This window comes from Oratosquilla oratoria, chromosome 2 (assembly GCF_046742065.1).
Source record: "Oratosquilla oratoria isolate Oo_2021 chromosome 2, ASM4674206v1, whole genome shotgun sequence".
In the NCBI taxonomy this organism is placed as follows: domain Eukaryota; kingdom Metazoa; phylum Arthropoda; class Malacostraca; order Stomatopoda; family Squillidae; genus Oratosquilla; species Oratosquilla oratoria.
The window spans coordinates 15,194,140-15,217,155 of NC_134778.1; the positions used below are offsets into that span (position 1 = coordinate 15,194,140).

A 23,016-nucleotide genomic window follows, 5' to 3' on the forward strand; every position below is an offset into this window, starting at 1 on the left:
CATCCTTGATTTCCAATTATCATATTTAGTTTTGAATTCATATACTGTTCCAGCTTGGGTTATATCAAATTCTAGGCTATTCTAAATATCTATGCATCTATAAGGAAAAATGTACTTCTTCACATACTTTAGACATGGAGTCTTCCTTAATTTGTTCCAATTACTTCTTAAAGCCCCCCTATCTTTAATCAAGAGATTTCTTCTGTCAATGTAATCTCCCTTTAGTGACCTGAGTATTATAATCATATCACCTCTTTTTCTTTGATCCTTGAAAGTTTGTAGACCCAGTGTTGGTCTCATGAATCTGTTTCTATAGGAAAGCCTTCATCCATGCCAGAAAGTTTCCTCTGATCCCTCTTTTGTATTCTGATTTCCACAGTAATCTACAAACCTGAATATACAGTACACCCAAGTTACCCAACTATTTCTTTTACATTGTATCAACTAAGCTTGAATGAAAATGAGAAAGCCATATACAGAAAAGAGGCTATACTAGGATGGTGTTCTGGTAATGCTTACTATGAGCAAAGGACCAATGATGGGTACCTGCTTATGGTGGCCCTGTGAAACAAGTGTCAGTGAAAATCATCTCCCCTGTGCTCATCTTCATACCCCATCAACACCCTCACCTCTATGCAGAAGTGCTACCCTACCAATATCAACCATCCTCTACTTTTTCAGATATGGAAAGTTGACAACCATTAACTGCTACTCTCTTCCTTCAACTCGTTAGGACATACAAATAGACCCAAATAATACAATGCAGGTAACAGTCCATTTCTTCCTAGAGAGATCTATTGGAGAGCCCAAGGACTCACTTGATACTGTGTGGCTGGGGGTTTCTAGTCAATAAATATTAAATGAACTAATAATTGGAAATCTAATTTTCATCTCTCCACTCACACCACATTAGAAAATACCTTTGCTATGCCAAAGAATATATGAAAAATCTACATAACTATTAATTCAACTTCTACATTACCTGACAACATCAAATGTGTCTACAAGTGCAGTGAACCCCGAAGGGAAGGCAATGGCAAAAGACACAAAAGCTGCAAGTTCTCCATCTGAAGCCTCTGACTGAAGAATTTTCAATTTTTCTGATAGTCGTGTTCTCCATTCAAGTGTTATTTGTAACATGTCTCTCTCCTCACCTGTATCCTTATGCTTCAACATCTGAAATGCAAGCACTATGGTGATGCAAATATTTCCATTGATTTTTTGAAATCCTATTTTCTGACAAGCCTTTCCTTTCTATGTTTAAAATTGAGGTAGTTTCAAATGAAGTAAGAGATTATGCATACACAATTATAAGCAGTATTTATAAGGTTGGGGACAACAGCTTACCACAAACTTGAGATCATTCAAAGATGAATATGAAGAAACATAAGCATGTGCATGAGTTCCCTTCACAGGAATGTTGTACAGTTTTCCAGCCAATACATTACTTGTCCCATCAAAGCCACCTGATTCAAGATACAATCATTAACTAAGAACACACCATATATGTTCCAATACAATTATGTAATACATAACTGTTCTCGTACAATTATGTTCAGTCATTATAGTGCTGAATAACAAAAACCTACAATATAATAATTAATTTTTCTATCTAACTTCTATCTATTTAAGGCCTTCTTCACCATTGTAATGGCAGTTGCCAGCCAAAGCATGAACCCACTCCCACCCATCCCACTACCATCTACTACCTATTTGTTTCCCTCTCATCTTAAATCCTCATATTTACCTAGTTGTATTTACCTAGTTGTATTATACGGGAAGAGAGCTATGCTCGTAGTGACCCATCTTTGTATCTTTCAGCACCAAGTTTGTTCTTAAATTCTTGTATATTATTTGTACACACTGTTGCCTCATCCAGTTTATTCCAGATATTCACCACTCTGTGTGGGAAGCTATTCTTCTTCAGATCTCTTCGATAACTATTCTTTTTGAGTTTCTTTTCATGTCCCACTTTAATAAATCATCTCTATCTAGAACTTCCATCCCTTTCATAATTCTGTAGTCAGTAGATCTCCTCTTTCTCCTCTTTGTACCGGGGTTGGTAGTTCCAATTTGGGCAATCTTTGTTCATATGTCAATTTGGAGAGTGTTGGTGTCATCTTTGTTGTTTATGTTTGGATTCTTTCTAATTTATATTCTTTTTAGTACTGGGTGTCCATAGTGTTGCAGCATACTCCAATCTTGATCTTATCAGCTAATTAATATTTTCTTTACCATTTCCTCATCAAAGTAATCAAAAGTCACTTTCATTGATCTTAGTAAATTGAAGGTTTCTCTGACTATTTTGTTGATATGCTTGTCTCGTGACATGTCTTTGTTGATAATTACTCAAGTCCCTTTCCAAGCTTACTTTTTTTACTTCCTCTGTACCAATTTTGTATTGCCCTGACATTCTATTTTTACTTTTTCCAAACTCCATTATACTGCATTTCTTGATGTTAAAATTCACTTCCCACTTTTGACTCCATTCCCAGACTTTATCCAAGTCCTTCTGTAATGATTCACAATCTTCCTCTGTACTTACTTTCTTTAATAGTTTTGCCTCATCTGCAAAGTTCATAAAACATTGGACACCTTCATCCATGTCATTTATATATATGTTGTACATTAGTCTTCCTTTTCTATGTTTCACATTTCTTCTCAAATCAATTTCTTCTTTAAGTTTGATCTCTATTAGTAAGTGGTAACTCTTCCCAATTGGGGTTTGAATTCTATTCTTTCCACAATTTCGGGGTCTGACATTAATATCAAATCTAGTCTCGATGGTTTTTCATTGTTTCTATATCCAGTATTTGAGTCATTGTGTATTCAATGGTCATACTGAATAGTATGTTTACCCAGAGGTTTTCTCCACCTTTCGCTGTCATTTCTTCCCAATATATTTCTTTTGAGTTAAAGTCACTCATAATTACTATGTTTTCTCCTTCTTACAGTAAATCAGTTAGTGCATTCTTTGTGTTTTCCAACATTTTGGAATTATCACTCTCTGTCCAAGACTGTATTTTTAGGGATACATATATTACTACAAAATTTCTACTTTTTATTTTACTGTTTTAAACTTTTATCATAATCAATTCCACATTATTTTTTCTTTTGTTGTCTTAGTCACATTTAAGCCTTTCTTAATCAAAAACATGACTCCTACACCCTGTTTCTCCTTTCTATTTTTTCATCCAATGGCTGTATAGACCTTGTCCCACAATGTTTGATGGTAGAGAACTTTTCAATTTTGTCTCCACAATACCCATTATATCTGTTTTTCTACTACCAGATAGTCATTTAACTAATTTATTCCTGAAATCATGCTGTCTATGTTGGTATATGTTACTTCAATTTTTTCCTTTTTCCTCCTTTTTTGTCTATCAAGTTTCCTTTTTTCATATATAAACCATTTTCTCAGCCTCAGGTCCAGCACTCTCCAAAATTAAAACTCATTCTTTTCAGACTTCGTTCTTTTCTTTATGTCTTTTTGTTGTTGTTGTTGTTTTTTCATTTCTAAGTGCCTTTTCTTTCCCTTTTTCCTCATCACTCATTTCTTTTTTTTTATCCATATACTCTTGTAATTTTCACTATTTAGCTTTGCTGTTTTTTATAGTACTTCTGCTATCATTTGAGACCTTAGTTTGATTTTTAGTGGCTTATGATTTTTTTTCTTCAGAGTACTGTCCCATCCTATTTACCACTTCAATCTCTTTGTCCATATCCTGTCCCTTCTCTTATATCTTTCAGAATTGCTTTTGCAATTTCTTTCTCATCTTTTTCTCTTTGATAACTATTTATATAATGTTTTCCTTTAATACAATAAACTACAATGCACTTTTTTTTATCCACTGTGTTTCTGACCCAATTTTCTTTTCCTTAATTACTTTAATTACCCTTTCTTTTGCATTTTCTTCCAATTGTTGTACAATTTCCTTAAAAGTTAACTTTTGGTTTTCTTGTTCCACTTCCCATTGGCTTTTTATTTCTTGGAGATCTGTCTCCTTAATTGTTTCTCCAACTTTCTCAGTCACCATTTGTATTTGTTCTTTCACTTACTTTTGCAAGGCTTCATTTTTGTTTTTATCTTCATTTTTCATTCTTTCATTCTCATTTCTGATCATGTTTAATCCTTTCTTCAGATCATCAAGCTCTTTGTTTTTTTCATCATTAGCTCTTTTAGGTTGAATTATTTCTCTGTACATTGCCCTGTACTCAATTTTCAAATTTATTATTTCATCCACCAAATCAGTAATATCCCTATTTCTTAAGACATTTTTGTACCTAGGTTCTCTCTCCAACTCCAAACCTCTACTTTAAATTCCAGCTTCTCTTGCAAACCCTGAAAATGTGTAATTATCCAACCTTTGATTCACTTTTGGGGTTTCATTCATGCAGGATCTTTTTGGTACTACCCCCAGTGGCAATTCCACTCTGCTCACATGCAGACATGTCTTTGTTGGTTCATTTTTTCTTCTTTCACTTTTGTCTCCCTCCATTTTATGTATTTTGCACTACGTTTTATAATAATTATGCCATTTCGGTCATTCTGTATGCACAACTCCCTTCGTATTAGTAAAAATAGACTAAGGGTCATTGCTATCTCCTGCCCACTGCCCAGATTGGAAGCAGAGCAGCATGGTAAAGCACATCTACAGCAGGGCTGCTTCATTTACACAGTAACCCTCCCTTCTCATCCACTCAAGCTGGAAAATAGAGAAGACCAGGAGAAATCATTTGGGTTGTGCCAAAATATAATCTATACACAACCAGTGACTAAGGTGATATAACCCAAGCTCAAACAACACAAGAATTCAAATTTAAATATGATAATTGGAAATCAAGGATATATATTAAGTTGGAACTGTTCATGAATTTGAGTCTAGGTATGTTAGAAAATTAGAGAATAGGAGACAGGATCCAACAAGTGTTGCTCCTTTCCTGTACACTAGAGTTAGGTAAATGCTCTCCACTCACACCTATCCCCTGCCTTCTCCCTTCCCTGCTCAACAAACATTGCCCTCTTACTCAAAGCCCTTTATACCCCATCCATCCATCTCATCCTTGGTCATCCCCTAAAGTTCACTCAGTCCATCTCTGCTTTCCACACTCTTTTTGTTAAACTTTCTTCATTCATTTTTTCCATGTACCCAAACCATTCCAATAATCTTTCATCAGCCCTATCTGTCAGATACTTTTCCAATTCTTTGATTTCACATATTTACCCAGTTGTTCATATGAAATGAGGAAAAGGATACCTCGAGCAATTTGGCTGCACTAGCCCATTTAGCACACCTAAGTACATACATATACCAAGGCTTTTTCCCCCTTACAAGGGAGGTAGCCAAAAAGGAAAAGGCATAAAATCATTCCCACCCACTCCATCCCTGAACACACTCCACACCCCTCCACCCTCCCTCTCATCTTAGCACCTCCTGGATGACGGGTCATCCCTGCACCTTGTCCACTGCCCTGGGTCAGAAGCAGTGTCGTAAGACACAGCACATCCACACCAAGGCCGCTTCATTAAATCGGCGACCCCCCTCTCTCCATCCCCCCATGCATAAAGGAGAAGATGGGGAGAAATCCCTTCGGGCTGCATCAAAAATTGCTTACACATACTACCTCACCCCCATCCCCCCACCCATTCCACCTCATGCATCACAGTATCATCCATATACAACCATTCTCCATTCACCCCTGTCTTCTGTCCTCTCCCGTCCTTCCTCAACAGACATTCCCCTCTTCCCCAAAGCCCCCTTCACCCCATCCATCCACCTCATCCTAGGATGTCCCTTCATGTTCACTCCCTCCACATCTGCCTTCCATACCTCTTTTACCAATCTTTCTTCACTCATTCTTTCCATGTGTCCAAACCATCCTAATACTCTTTCATCAACCCTATCTCCCACCTAAGTACTTTCATAATGATTTGAGGCAATGACTACACCATATAAAGAAATATATAGTGACACAAGTAGTACATGAGATGGTTACAGAAAACACATAAATGGATCAAGATTTATCTTTAACTAGATTAATGCACAAGTGCTTTTGTACAAAACCTACAGAAATATCTACTTAAATTATAATGTGCAGAGTATATTAATATTCACTCTTCATTATATACTGCAAACTTAGATGTAAAACCAAAACAATTCTGAATTCTTTAATAACTATATGCTTTGTTATTTATTATTTCTTTAAATTCCCAGCAGTTTGATACTACAAGGTAGTTAGGTGTGAAGACCTTTATGAGTTTGGGGATTTAAGAGTACATGCCCTAATTACCATCACGCACTGAATCTAAGTGGGACTCTAGTTTATGAGTTTTCAACCTGGAGTATACCAAGGCTTTATCAGAGGGTATGCACAGAATGGATGAGCTAGACAATAATAGTTTCTTATTATTATCATTTCTCTGCTCACAAATATACACATAAGAATGTTATTTTGTATATTTTGCTTTTTTCACATATCACAAACAGGAGGGTGGTTGATAAGGTATTAATGGATTATGTAGTGGTATCCATGAAAAGGGTAAGAAGAGTTCTGGATGTCCATGTTCTTAGGGGAGAGTGGTGGAATATCAGATCATATTTTTGTTGGAAGGTAAGTTTAGAGTGGAGGATAGGTGGAGAAAGAGGAAAAGGGCAGAAGGTAGAGAGGTGCTTGGAGTAAACTGTTTAAATGAGAAGGAAAAGGAGCAATAGCACAAGAAGCTGATAGAAGTATATAAGGTGGTGAAAGATATAGTAGAGGTAGGAGTGAAAGAAATGGAGGTGGTTCAAGGAGGGAGCAACAAGGTATGCAAAAATGGTATATGGAACAAGGAGGATGGGAGGGAATAGAAAGAAGGGTAGTGAGTGGTGGGATGATGAAGTGAAGATGATGGTAGAAATATTCTGGGATTGGTTGCAAAGTAGGATGAAAGAAACATATAATAGGTACAAAAAAAAAAAGAGAAGCAAAACATAAAATAAAGGAGGCAAAGAGGAGAGCAGAAGTAAAATGGAGTATGATAGAAATTTTGTATAGTAACAAAAAGATGTTTTGGAAGGAAATTAAGAGAGGAAGGGGAGGTGAGTCAAGTAGAGAAGAAAAGGTAAAAGGCACAAATAGACAGATATTAATGGAGGAGGAAGCTGAAATGGGATGATAGGCAGAGTATTTTAGAGAGCTGTTGAATGTGGAGGAGGATAGGGAGGTATTCGTGGTAGCAATGGGAGGCACTATGAAAATGATGGTGATGGGAGAGGAAAATGGAGGAGGAATAAGAAAAGATTAGGTACAAGTAATTTTGAAAATGATGAGAGCAGGTAAGGAACCTGGATTGGATGGGTGTCATGCAGAGCGTCTGAAGAAGGGAGGTACAGTAATAGCAGACTGGCTAATGAGGTTGTTTAATGTGTGTCTAAGGGAGGGGACTGGAGGACTGGAGAAGTGCCTGTGAAAGGTCTGCTTTACAAGGGAAAAGGGGACAAATGTAATGGTAGTAGGTTTAGAGGTCACGGTATACACAGTCCACCCACCCCTCTCTCTCTCTTGCAGCACATCAATCACTCTAACATAAAAGCTTTAAAAGGTTCAATACACACAAACTTCCAGATCTGAAGCCAAAGTCAGTCAGAATGTTCATCTTTTCAAGATATTGGTCCCATCAATCTCTCACAATCTTTTCACATAATTTCAATATTGTGCTGGTCAGTGATACTGGCCTATGATTTAGTAGTGTCTCCTTGTTTCTATCTTTTTGAATTGGCACCACATTTATCCTTTTCTAATCAAGTGGCACAATACCTCTGTCATGACTCACCTATGGGTCAAGCTAGTTGCAAAAAAAAAATAATGCTGTGCACAGTTCAGACAAATAACAGAGTTCAGGCAGGATAATTAAATTTTGTTAAAATCAAATATTATTACACTAACAAAAATAACACATAAAATATAAATGAACATAGAATAATAATAATATAACAAAGCATATGACAGAAAAAGGATTCAGATTATTTACCAAATAATTAAGGGTGCTTTTGTTTGCAACACATATGACCAGGTAGGTAAAATGAAGTCTTGATTATGGTGTAGACAAGTCAAGATACTGGTTGATGTAGCACCAATGGTGTCAGGGTACAAATAAGTGGTTTGAGGTGAACAAAAACTTCTGGTAGGAGTAGCTTCTGGTAGTGGTATTTACCTAGTTGTAATATACGGGAGGGGAGCTATGCTCGTGGTGACCCGTCTTTGTATCTCTCCGCATCAAGTTTTATCTTAAAATCTTGTATAGTGTTTGCACATACTGTTTTGTTGTCTAATTTGTTCCATGTATTAATCGCTCTGTGTGGGAAACTGTTCCTTTTCAAGTTTTTTCTATAGGTGAATGATTTCTTCTGGTAGGGGCAGCTTCTGGAGGTCTCTTCTGGTAGAAGAAGCTTCTGGTAGTCAGGAATGTAAGATTGTTGATCATGTTTCTTAAACAGAGAAAATAACAGAGAGAGCTGCATCACTTGTAGTCAAGCAGCAATCTGGAGAACATACAATACAATTCCAAAAAATGAAGGATTATCACTTCATTTGAAGATGGGCTGTAGTTGTGGTCCAAAGGACTTGTTTAGCAGAGTTGTCATAATCGACAATGTAGAAAATATTCTACATGGATTCAGATGGGCCATGGAGTTCAGCTTTTTTCTTGTCTTCTCTTTCTGCTATGTTCTGGAGCTGTTTCCCAGTAGTTTCTCTGCTTCTCTTCTCTATTGATTCTGTCTTCTGTCTGGGTCACTCTGCATCACCCTTTATATACTCCTGGGAGTGGGAGCCAATGTTTCAAAACATGACAAAACATCTGTAAAGTAGTAGTTTGAGGATCTTCAGCCAACAGGAAACCAGAGCACATTTTTCCCGCCAGATTAGGAACATTTCTCGTTTGACATTACCTGTGATAATATGTAATGGGCACACTCCAACAGAGTGGTGTTGCACAATGCTTAAACATCTTAAGAAATAAATGTATATACATTAGAGGATATGATACAAAATTATAACATATTCACACAAGCCATGCCTTAAAATTATGAACAGGAGACTTTACTCACACAAGGGCATGACACAGCACAACTACAGGATTCTACTCATGTCAAGAACATGGCACCCTCACCCTTTTAAGTCAATTCTTGATAGAGAATTGGCAAGAACATTATCTGATCCTTTTACAAGGTATATGTAGAGATTGTAGGATTGTAAAAGGAAACTCTATCTGGTGAGTCTTTGGTTTGATTTAGAAATGAAGAGTTTAAGAAAACTAAAAGGTTGTGGTCAGTATGTAAATGAATGGGTAAAGATGTATGTAAATATGGTTCAAAATGCTGTAATGCTGTCACAACTGCCAAACATTCTTTTTCTACTGTGGCACAGTTACATTGATTGGGGTTCATTTTCTTACTGTAGGTATATGAAATAACTGACTGTATACATCCTTTAACACAGGTTTGCTTGTGCTTCCTTCATACATACCTCTGATCTTCTGTTTATCAATGCTCTGATGCTTCTTTAGAAAGAGCCATAAATCTCGATAACATTCACTCTTCTTTTTTTATGATCTCACTATCACTAAAGAAAAGGCAATTAAGTTCATATCTGTGGTTTTCCCAATCAAAGAGTAACTCTTTTTTCCTCATCTTCTGAATCACATGATACACTGTTGTTTGCCTCAGTCATCAAATTACTCATACAGCTTTCTTCTTTAACCAATTCACTTATTGTCAGTTTTCTTTTCTTCATAGGTCTTTGAGTAGATCCTGTCCATTTTCTTTTCTTCATAGGTCTTTGAGTAGATTCAGTTTTTCCAACATCAACACTGTCACTATCACTGTCTCATCTACTTTTCTCTCCAAAATATTCATTCATCTTTTTTAAGTCAGTCTTTCCTAAGGCCTTATTTGTTTCTATTGTGGCGAAATTGCATGTATGAATGTTGCATAGTGTGCCTGGATGGTTGGTATGCGTGTAAGTGATGCGTGATGTCGGAGAGTCAAAGCATAAGCAAGGGGGTAGGTAGCGAGGGTATGATGGGGGGACGCCAGGGGGGGTCCCGGCATCGCCTGCCATACCCTCGCATAGAGAGAGTAAGCCTAGCATTGGTGTTGAACACACGTGTAAAATCCTCATGTTCGCTAAGCAGAATAAACAAGAGAAGACTGAACTCCTGCCTTTCCCTGATCCGGACAATTGTAGGCGTGAACTTGTCTTTAACTCGTGATTCCATGATCACGGCCCACGAGAAAGAGAAAAAGGTGAGTTAATGTGCATGCGAATACGTAACACTATGTTTCCATAAACTTTTCCATTTCCTATATAACAGCTAGAAATGCCTCTCTTACAAAGGTTTATTTCCCTTAACTCACTGATTTGACAATGTGTTGTACCTATATCAGTCTCCTTTGACATGTACCTTTTTTTTTCTGCTCATGGTCCGAGTCATCTGAACTACTACTATCTCTTCTATTTCTTTTGGTTCCTCTTGATATGCTCCTTTCACTACTATCACTTTCCGAAGACCTCTTTCTCTTATAACCTCTGCACTTCTAATCCTTTCAAGCTCTGTTCAAACTGGTTTGACATAAAGTTTGTGCCTTGGTCACTTTGTATCTCTTTGGGGAAGCCCATCCAAGAAAAATATTTGATTAATTCCTTTATAACAGTTTGAGACCTGATGTTTCTCAGTGGAATCATTTCTGGGAATCTGGTACTGAGACACATGATTGTCAGCAAGAATTTGTGTCTCTTCTTTGAAGGAGATTATGGTCCTACACAATTTATGATAATTTTGGAGAAGGGTTCTCCCATAGCAGGAATAGGTTGTAAGAGTGCTTTAGGAACGAGTTGGTTTGGTTTGCCTGCCATCTGATACATGTGATGCTTGTAGTAACATGATACATCTATTCTGATATGAGGTCAATGAAAATGTCTAATGATGTGTGCCAATGTCTTTAGGACTCCTTGGTGGTTTGCCAAAGGAGTGTCAAGGGAAACTGCAGTAGTTGTGTCCTCATGCCTGTATTTACCTAGTTGTACTTGCAGGAGAAGAGCTATGCTCATAGTGACCCATAGTTGTATCTTTCTGCATCCAGTTCTTTCTTAAAATCATGTATAGTTTTAGCACTCACTGTTTCCTCTTTCAATTTGTTCCATGTATCTATTACTCTGTGTGGAAAACTGTTTTTTTTTTTCAGATCTCCTCTGTAACTGTCTTTCTTAAGTTTCTTCTCATGTCCTCTTGTATTTCTTCTGTCCCATTTTAGTAGATCATCCTTATCAAGGATTTCCATCCCTTTCATAATTCTGTAGATGCATTATCAAATCACCTCTTTCTCTTCTTTGTTCTAGAGTTGATAGGTTTAGTTTGTCCAATCTTTGTTCGTATGCCAAATTGCAAAGTGTTGGTGCCATCTTTGTCATTGCTCCTTCAATTCTTTTTAGTTTCTTTATTTATTTATTTATTTATTTATTTTTTTTTTTTGTATTTAGTGGCCTAGTACAAAGGAAAAACAAAAACAAAAACAAAAAACAGAAAGAATTCAAAGACCAACGACAAGGATGGCACCAACACTTTGCGAGTTGACATATGAACAATGATTGGACAAACAAACTTATCAACTCCAGAACAAAGAAGAGAAAGAGGTGATTTGATAACCATGTGCAGAATTATGAAAGAGATAGAAATCCTTGATGGGGATTACCTACTAAAATGGGACAGAAGAAATACGAGAGGACACGTGGGAATAACAATTTGATGTCTGGCTTGCAAAAACTGGTCAAGTGGGACATTAGGCACTAACCATCAATTAAAGTAATTAAGGAGAAAGAGAATTGGGCCAGAGACACAGTGGATAAAAAAAAAGTGCATAGTAGTTTATGGTATTAAAGAAAAATATAATGTTGCTAGATACCTAAGAGAAAAAGAGGAGAAAGAAATTACAAAAGAAATTCTGAAAGAGATACATGAGGAGGGACAAGTAATGAAAAAAGAAATAGAAATGTACAGAATGGGATTACACTCTAAAGTAAAAACAGACCACTAAAAATTAAACTAATGTCTCAAATGATAGTGGAAGAAGTACTATCAAAAAGAGCAAAGTTGGCAAAAAGTGAAAATTACAAAAATGTATGGATAAAAAAAGAAATGAGCAATGAGGAAAAAGAGTGGGAAAAGACACTAAGAAATTAAGCAAATATAAAAAACGAGAGAAGAACAGAGACCGAAAAGTACAATTTTTTTTTTGGAGAGTACTAGACCTGAGGCTGAGAAAATGGTATATCAATAAAAAGGAAACACATTAAACAAAAAAGGTGAAAGAAAATATTAAAAATAATGTATACCAACATGGCATGATTTCAGGACTAAACAAATTAAACAACTATCTGGTAGAAGAGAAACCGGATACAATGGGAATTGTGGTGAGAAAATTAAAAGGTCCACTACTACCTAATACTGTGGGACAAGGTTTATACAACCATTGGATGAAAAATAGAAAGGAAAAATAGGGTGGAGGAGTCATGTTTTTGACTAAGAAAGGCTTAAATGTGACAAAGATAACAGAAGGAAAAAATAATGTGGAATTGATTATGATAAAAGTTGAAAACAGTGACATGAAAAGTAGAAAACTTGTAGTAATACATGTGCCCCCAAAAACATATTCTTGGAGAGAGTGATCATTCCAAAATGTTGGAAGACACAAAACAAGCATTAAATGAATTACTAAAAGGAGGAAACGTAATAATTATGGGTGACTTTAACTCTAAAGAAATATGTTGGGAAGAGATGACAGTGAAAGGTGGAGAAGACCTTTGGGGAAATATACCACTGGACATGACCATTGAATACACAATGACTCAATGGGTAAAGAAAAATACCAGATATAGAAACAATGAAGAAACACCAAAACTAGATTTAATATTTATATCAGAGCCTGAAATTGTGGATAAAATGGATTACAAGACACCAATTGGGAAGAGTGACCACATACTAATAGAGTTCAAACTAAAAGAAGAAATTTATTTGGGAAGAAATGAGAAATACAGAAAAGGAAGACTAATGTATTAATACAACTAAACAGATTTTGAGGAACTCAAAATTCTTTCAAAAAGTAAATTGGGAAACCTTCTTGAATGAAGAAACAAAGATGGAAGAGAAATTTATATAGGAGGAATAGATAAATATGTACCAAAGCAGAAGCAAGAGAGGGTATACTTTAAGTGCTGGTACAACAACAAAATGTAGTAAGGCTAAAGATAGAAGAGACAAAGCTTGGAAAAGATGGAAAAAAAATGGGTAAGTGGCAAATATATATCAAACTAAGAAATGAATATGTAAAAATATGTAGGGAAGAAAAAAGAAACTATGAAAAAGACTTAATAGACAAATGTAAGGACCAACCTTAACTATTCTATGGGTATGTAAATGGTAAACTAAAAACTAAAAAATAAATAGTGAACCTGCATCAGGGGAATGACAAATATATAGATGTAGAAATGGCTGAAATTATGAACAAGCATTTTAAATCTGTATTCACAATTGAAAATACACAAATTTGGGATGAAGGACAGAAAGATCCCCCCCCCCACTCATGAGAGAAATAATTGTGACAAGGAAATACAGGACCATATAATAAACCTTGATGTCGGAAAAATCTCATAGTGCAGGTGGAATTGTAAATTGGATACTAAAAGAACGTATAGATGAACTAACAGACAAAATATATAAGATAATAGATTGCTCACTCAAAGAAGGAAAGGTAGCACAAGATTGGAAAAATTCAAATATAGTACCAATATATAAAGGGGGAGATAAGGCAGACCCAACAAACTATAGACCAGTCTCCCTTACAAGCACAATAGTTAAAATATATGAAAAGGTTATCAAAAGTAGATGGATTAAACATATGGAAGAAAATAATATACTGAATCCAAAACAATTCGGCTTTAGACAAGGACGATCATGTGCCACTAACTTGACTTGTTTTTACTCAAGGCTAATAGGAATAATACAAGAAAGGGACGGATGGGCTGATTGTGCTTTCCCAGATTTACAAAAGGCATTTGATAAAGTACCACACAAAAAGCTACTAAGAAGACTCAAAATAATAGGAGGTGTACAAGGAAAGTTATTGAAAAAGATAGAAGATTTCTTGAACGGGAGAAAAATGAGGGCAGTACTTAGAGACAAAAACTCAACCTGGGAAGAAATGATAAGTGGAGTCCCACAAGGTTCTGTATTAGCTCCAATAATGTTTGCCATATATATAAATGATATGGATGAAGGTGTAGAATGTTATAAAAACTTCTTTGCAGATGACACAAAACTACTAAAGAAAGTAAGTAGAGAAAAAAACTGTGAATCACTACAGAGAGACCTGGACAAAGTCTGGCAATGGAGTCAAAAGTGGGAAATGAAAGTAAAAATAGAATATCAGGACAATATAAAACTGGTACAAATGAAGTAAAAAAAAAAAAAAAAGTTAACTTGGAAAAGGACCTAGGATTAATCATTAATAAAGAAATGTCACCAGACAAGCATATTAACAAAATAGTCAGAGAAACCTACTATTTACTAAGATCAATAAAGGTGGCCTTTAATTACTTTGATGAGGTAATGGTAAAGAAAATATTAGTCACACTGATAAGACCAAGATTGGAGTATGCTGTGACACTAGGAACACCCAGCACAATAAAGAATATAAAGAAATTAGAAAGAATCCAAAGAGCAACAACAAAGATGGCACCAACACTTTCAAAATTGACATACTAACAGAGATTGTCCAAAGAGGAGATCTACTGGCCATTTACAGAATCATGAAAGGCATGGAAGTCCTTGATGGAGAAGATTTATTACAGTGGGATAAAAGAAAAACAAGAGGACATGAAAAGAGACTCAAAAAGGATACTTATAGAAGAGATCTGAAAAAGAATAGTTTCCCACACAGAGTGGTGGATGTCTGGAACATATTGGACAAGGCAACAGCATGTGCAAAAACCATACAAGCTCTAAGAACAAACTAGATGCTGAAAGATACAAAACCGGGTCAATACAAGCATAGCTCCCTTCCTGTATAATACACCTAGGTAAATACAACTAGGTAAATACACACACACACACACACACAAACCTGTCTTATGAGGAGAGATTATCAAAACTGAATTTACCAACTCTGGAACAAAGAAGAGAAAGAGGTGACCATCTACATAATCATGAAAGGCATGGAAGTCCTTGATTGAGAGGACTTACTAAACTGGGATAAGAGAAATACAAGGAGCCATGAAAAGAAACTCAAAAAAGGACAGTTATAGAAGGAACCTGAAAAAAAAACAGGTTTCCACACAGAGCAGGGGATGTCTGGAACAAACTGGACAAAACAATAGTGTGTGCATAAACCATACACGAATTTAAGAGCAAACTAGATTCTGTGATATACAAACAAGGGACACCACAAGCATAGCTCCCCTTCCCGTAAGATACTAGGTAAATACACACAGACCAAGATTGGAATATGCTGCAACGATGTGGTCACCAAGTACAAAAAAATGTATAACAAAACTTGAAAGAATACAAAGAGCAATTACAAAATTGGCACCAACACTCTCAAAACTATCATATGAAGAGAGACTAGCAAAACTTGAACTACAGACACTAGAGCAAAGAAGAGAGAGAGGAGATTTGATAGCTATTTACAGAATCATGAAAGGCATAAAAATTACTGATAAAGAGAATCTGATAAAATGGGATGATAGAAATACAAGAGGGCACGGAAAGAAAATCAAGAAAGACAGCTATAGAAGAGATGTGAAAAAAAACAGCTTTCCTCACAGAATAATAGACAGTTGGAACAAGTTAGATGAGAAAGTAGTGTGTGCAAAAACAATACATGAATTTAAAAATAGTTTAGATAAAATGAGATATGAAGACAGGACACCACGAGCATAGCTCCCCTTCCCGTAAAATACAACTAGGTAAATACAACTAAGTAAATACACACAAAAAAAAAGAAAAGAAAAGAAAAGAAAAAGATAAATAAATAAATAAAATAAAAATCCAGAGATTTTTTGCCTACATTTGAAAATGTATGAAAAGTTAGATATTGCACTGTCATAAAAAATGCTTATGCTGCAGTGTGCTACTGCTTTATCGAGGCGATATTCTACAAAATTTTACAGTGATACCACAACTGACGCTCTCCCAATGATACTCCCAGTTTGTTGCCCCATAATGTTGCCAGCTTGCATGTTTATTATTTGAGACATTGTTCTTTACCAGGGACATTTGTTGATTAAAAAATATATATTGTAAACCAATTTGTTCATGATGAGAAGTGTTCATGACCTGAGGTTCCAATGTAATGCACAACACAAGAAAAATGTCATAATCACAGATTAGTTCAAAGTGGATGTTCTATGAGTGAGGGCTGCAGAATAACTGACTCACACATTGATGTTATAATGCTCTTGCTAAATAGCTTGTTGGGCAACTGAGCTATTGTATGACAACCAATGCAATTATGAGTTTGAAATTCTGGTTGTAAGCCAATTTGTTTGAAAAGTGAGACTTTCAAAACCCAAAGTTTGACAGTATATGCTTGCACAATAAAATTAAGAGAGATTTCTTCTCTAAAACTACCCATAATTGCCTCAGTCAAAACAAGATTTAAGAACCAACTTACCTATATAGGCATACTTGGAGGCTGATAATCCACCATCTGGTCCCTGTGCCCTCCTCAAACCAAATTCCAGGAGTTTGAGTTTGCGACCTGCTGCCATACGATATCTTGCTGCATTTGTACATATCAGGCTGTATATATAAAAGTTTGATTTAAGAAAATGTACCACAACTTTATGTATGCACCTCACTGTAATGATAGAAGAGTATCTATATTGAATTTCAGGATATTCCATTTATCACACAATCAATACAGTTTTCACAATATCATAACACAATACATGTATATACCATATTTGTATCACTAAATATCTAGAATATTAGTGTCCTATAAGTAAGAGCGATCACAAAGTCCTTGAATACAACATGACAGAAGGAAATGCAAAACAAATATAGTACTTTGTAAAAACACACTATACAGAAGTGAAGATATTCTCTGATGAAATGGATTGAAAAGAGCTCAGCAGTTAAAGTGAAACAAACAAAAAAAGGGGGGGGGAAGCTTCTTGAAATTTTACAACTTAGGTGTGAATAAAAGATGTGTCAAGAATGAATGGGAGAGAAATTTGAAAAATGGATGGTTTAACAGAAGGTGTGAGACAGAAAAAGAAAGAGATGAGACATGGAAAAAGTAAAGGATGAAAAGAACTACAACATTAAAGAATACAATAAAACCAGAAACACACAAACAAGAATTAGATGAGAGGAAGAAAGAAACTAATAGGTGTGCAAATGATAAATGTAAATATGAATCAAAGCTATCATTATACTATCTATACACTAAAAGGTAGAATCACCCTTATATGGGAGGTAGCCAGTCAAGGTATGCACCCACTCCACCCATCCTAATCCCATCCATCACCTATTTGTTTTCATTTTACCTTAGCTCCTTGCAGGCTACTCCTGCATCCTACCTACTCCTTGGATCAGAAGCATTGCACCAAGACACAGCACATACACAGCAGGGCCCACATCCCAATCTGGCTTACCCCCACCACTTTATTATATACATGGTGATCCTCCATTCTCATCCCTTCGTGCAAAAATACAGAAGACAAGACCCTTTTGGCCATGTCAATTTATTGGCAATTCACAACCATTATCCACTCACACCTATCCCTTGCCTTCTCCATCCCCTGCTCAGCAGACATTCCCCTTTTAATCAAGGACTCTTCACCCCATCCACCAATTTTGTTCTCGAATTTCCCCTTCTACACTCTTTTTGCTTGTCTTTCCTTACTCATTCTTTTCATGTACCTAAACCCAATCTGCCATCACTTTTTCCATCCCCACTCACCTCCTCGCCTAATAATTTTTTACTCTATCCATCTTCATAATCCCCTCAATATTTCTCAATTATTTAAAATTCTCCTCTTTTCCTCCTTAAAATACAAGCCTCGACCCCATACATTATTGTAGGTACAATCACCCCTCCATAGTCTGCATCCATTCCCAAATAATGCACCTCTTTCTCATGACACTTTATTCCCCCACTCTACAGTTTACCTCCACACCCATTCCACTCTATGCTTCACGTGACCCTAATATTTAAAAATATCCGCTTCCTCTAGTCTTTTTCCTTTAAAACTGACTTCCAACTCACTGCCTTCCTAACTCCTTGTACATCTCATCACCTTGATTTTACCCTTATTCACTTCCAACTTCTTCATATCACAATGTTAGGCAGTTGTCTCTTCAAGACAAATGTGCTGCGTTTTCATGACAGCAGCCAATCGTCGCGCAGAACGCGAGTTCAACTGGGACGAGCGAGCTTGTGTACCCAGAGGGAGCTGTTCATCAGCTAGAGGCAAAACACGGTTTAGAGAACAACGATGGCGCCCAATCAGCGCGCAGAACGAGAGCGATTTTGTGCACTGAAAAGGAGCGATATACCAGCAGCCAATCAGCATGCAGGATGAGGCCTCGCTCACGGATACATATGGCCAACGGAAACCGCCGGAAACCAAAGGAGAACAGTTCTCCACCTCTCTCTGGTCAACGCTTCGGAGCCCGACTCAACGCCTCGGAGCCCGACTCAACGCCTCGGAACCCAACTAACCGCCTCGTAGCCCAAACGAAGAATATATCCATCTCTCCCAGCAGCCACCTCTCTCACCACCTCCCCAGAGCCGCAGTCATCGCCTGGAACCTCTCTCCACCTTCCTCAGCTGCCGACCCGTGGACATCAAACCCAGCAGTTTCCTACGCTACTGAAGTTACCGGTCTCTCAATCCGCGGAATCTGCTCGGCACCCATCCCATGGGAAATCCCCACATTCAAGCCGTGGCCCGGTAGCCGCATATTGACAAAATATATTTGTTCCCTGAGCCACGTTTTTTATTTGCATTTAAGTTTTTAACCCCTCCAATGTTTGACTTCCAGCTAGGCCCTGCCTCACATCGCCACCTTCCTTACATCTGGCGTCCAAAGTGAGACCACTCCCGTTTGTGACATTTGGCGCCCAACATGGGGCCACTGCTGATCTTGAGACACGTACCTACTCAAACTCCATCACTCACTACCTTAGACCCTCCTCTGACCCAGCTACAAGCACAATGACATCAGCAAACAACAACTAGCTCACCTCCTTCTTCTATCAACTCTCTCTAACCATCTCCAATCCTCTGCCCATCACCCTTGCATCTACCTCCTGTGTCACCCCATCCATATACACAATGAACAGCTATGGCGATATAATACAGCCTTGGGACAGCCCTACATGGACTTCAAACCATTCATTCTCACCATTCCCAACCGTAACAAAAGTTCTACTACTCATGTAAAAGCTTTTGACTGCCCTTAAAAAATTTCCCCATCTCCCATATATCTGCGACACCTCGTGCAATGCCTTCCTCTCCACACTATCATAAGCCTTTTAACACCCATAAAGGACCATGAAACATCCTTGCTTTTTTCTAAAATCTTCTCAGATATATAACTTAAAAAATCAAATACCTTTTACCTTTCCTAGAACCACAGTGCTCTTCACTAATTACTCCCTCTCTTCCATGTGAATAATTTGTTATGATCCTTCTGTAGAATCTTGGCATCTTCTCTTGACCTAAAGCGTTTTATTTTAGTATCATCCGCAAACTTACGAACACTACTGTTAATCCCAATGTTCAAGTCGTTTATATACATAATGATTAATAAGGGACCCAAAAACTGATCCCTGGTGAATTCCATTAGAAACAATATCCCATTTGAATTTTACACTTTTTTTTTTTTACCCGCTGTTCTCCCTGTCACTGATCTAAGCTCTAATTCAAACACTTTTCCTCCTGTGCCATGGGCTTTCATTTGATTTAGTAGTCTCTGGTGGGACACTTTGTCGAACGCTTTGCAAAGATCAAGGTAAATAACATTGTAGCTACCATTGTTATCTGACACCTTGTAGATATTTGTCACATGATTTACCCTTGGAGGACCCATGTTGTGAGTCACGAATCAAATTTCTCTCGAAGTGATCTCTGATTCTATTAGGTTTTATTGATTCTACCCATCTACCTAACTAATGTCAAACTGACTGGCCCGTAGTTCATATAGACGATTTATATTCCTTTTTTAAAACAGGAACAACATTTGCCTGCCCCCAAGCAATAGGCACAAAACCAGGGTCTACCGACTTATCAAATATTTTCGTTAACAAGAGGCAGATTTCAAATTTACACTCTTTAAGCACTCCCGAAAATTTTTCGTTTGGACCCAGGGATTTTGTAGCTTTAAATCTATCAATCTGTTTGACTACTTCTACCTTAATTATGCTGACATTAGATAGTTTACTTCCTTCATCCCCGCTGAAAATCGAGTCGCAGTTAGGTACCACATCTAACTTCTCCTTAGTAAACATCATGAGAAAATAATTGTAAAACGCCTCGCCCATTTTTTCCTCAGAATTTATAACACCTTCGCCCCTCTTAATTGGGCCTGTCCTTCCCTTGTTTTTTATTCTGCACAGATGAAAGAAGACCTTTGGGTTGGATCTCGCTTGTCTGGCAACCTCAATTTCGTAGTTACGTTACGCTGTGCACGTGTTCTTTTTAACCAGTCTAGCAATATTGTTATATTTGGATCTAATGTGTGTTTGCCCATTTTTTTATTCTGACTTAAAGCTCTCTTTTTATTCCGATTTCATTTTTCAGCCTATCCGTCATCCATTTAGGAGTATTATTATTCTTCCGTGTTGCCTTGAGGGAAATATGTTTATTTTGTGCATTCAAAATCAAAGCTATTAGGTTACTGTACATTTCATCCAGATCGCTGACCGTGCTGTTAACCTCACGCTTGTGAGTGACCTAACCCGTGGTATGCATATTACCCTCCGTGACCCGACATCTGACTGTACTAATGACGTCCGGGCTGACCGTGTATCTTACCCTGTCCCCTCTGGGTTGGTCTCGTAAGTGACCAACTATCCTAGATATCTTCTCATCCTATCAAAACTGGCTCTCATGAAGTCAGGTACTAGAAAGTTATTCGTATGATTTCATTCTTCCCATATAATATAAAATTTTATTTCTTGTTGATCGCTAAAGCTTAGACTATCTCCCATTTTTACGTTTCTTGTTAGATCCTCATTTTTAGTTAAAAGTAAGTCCAGAATATTCTCTCCCCTCGTAGGATCGGTAATAATTTGTTTTAGGAAATTATTCAGTATCACATAAAAAAGCGCCTTCTGATCTACTAAATTTCCCCAGTGTTTCTATAACTAAAATCCCCCATGATCACAACACTTTTGCACTGGGATGCCCTACGAATTTCTTGAATCAGGGGATCAGTCTGTTCAATGCTGGGGTTAGGTCTACATAGGACGCCAATAAGTTTCTTATTCTTGACTATAATCTCCACCCAAATAAATTCTGTACTTTCCTCATGATAAATCGAATTGTGACAATACACTTAGCTGTGTTTTTGACAAAAAGTGCTACTCCTCCCCCACTCCTGCCTACCCTATCCTTATGAAGTAGTTTAAATCCTTCTATCTCGATTTCCGGAAGGCAATGTCTTTCCGTCATATTGGTCCAGGATTCAGTATTAGCTATAATATCAAATCTCTCTACGCATGTTTTACCTCGCAGCAAATAAATTTTATTCATTACGCTTCTGTTGCTTGTATAGTGAACCTTTAGTGTGTCCTTCCACCTGTTTCAGTGATTATTTTCATAGACCCTCTCTGAATTGTCCCTATTGTCTAAACTATATTCCGATAACTTTCCCTTGACTCCCACGTAATCTACAAAAAATAGCAGGATTGCTTCTCGCTAAAGGGATTCGGCAAAGAGCCGAAATCCTTTGGGTGACAAGTGCACCCCTTGTGTATACATAATTCTTGCCGTAAAAGCGATCTCAGTTGTAGACAAACGTCCATCCATTTGCCTTACAATGATTTGCCATCCTACAATTCATTGCAATAGCCCTAGAATGCTTTACGCCTCGGAAGGATTCCACATACAATAGGAACCCCTCCCTTATCCCTAATCTTATCTAGCGTATCCCGGATCCGCGCAAATAATTCCTCCCTCCTAACTTACCTATCTCATTCCCTCTTGCATTCAAGCAAGCAATGGGTCTCTTACCTTCCTCGACCACTCTTCAATCCTGTCTCTAACATCACCTATTCCCGCCTCGGGGAAACACACCTGAGTCTTATGCTTCCTATCTTTGTCGCAAAAGGCCCTGTCTAAATATTTCACTTGGCTATCCCCTCCAACCAAAATCTTACTGGTGGGCAGGGATCTGGCGACTGCCCTACCCTTTTTCTCTTGCATCTCCTTCGTTTCTCCTTTTTGTAGACCCACAACAACTTGAAAAGAATTCCTGCATTCCAAAAGGCCTGGTGTGGGCTTTCTACCACCTCTCTGTGTTTTCTTGGTCGCCGTTTTCCACCCAAGTTCCAAACACGGTTTGTTGTCCGTGTTTTGGGCCTTTGAGTAAAGAACTCGATTCTCCTCTACAAGACCCTCAACAGTCTTCTCCAAGGCTGCAATTCTACTACCTCTTCGACGCTGATCACTGAATTACAACCACTCGCCATCTCACTGTTTGAAGCAACTATCCCAGCTTGACCTGACCTGAATGATGCCTACATTTCCCTCCTTAAGGCATACATTAAACAGCCTTATTATTCAATTCAATATAGCCATTCCTCCCATTGTCACTGAATGACACTTATCCAACCCATTATTATTTTTTTTACCACTTTCAAGGCTATTTGTACCTCATTTCTTCTAGTCCTATGATTTTCCTTTCTCATCAGTCTTTATTGTAGCTTCTCCCATTTCAACATCAATCTCTCCCTAACCTCATTCATA

The 23,016-nt window shown here is 37.4% G+C and overlaps 1 protein-coding gene across 1 annotated transcript in view; it reads right to left on the reverse strand.

Moving 5' to 3' along the window:
* Positions 1–23,016, reverse strand: part of Naprt (nicotinate phosphoribosyltransferase) — a 149,531-nt gene that overhangs the window by 38,426 nt on the left and 88,089 nt on the right. Inside the window, exons 5-7 of the mRNA XM_076205359.1 lie at positions 16,710–16,837; positions 1,348–1,466; positions 983–1,176 (exon numbers count right to left, since the gene is read on the reverse strand). Coding sequence (XP_076061474.1) covers positions 983–1,176; positions 1,348–1,466; positions 16,710–16,837 — 441 coding nt within the window. The remainder of the gene's footprint in view (positions 1–982; positions 1,177–1,347; positions 1,467–16,709; positions 16,838–23,016) is intronic.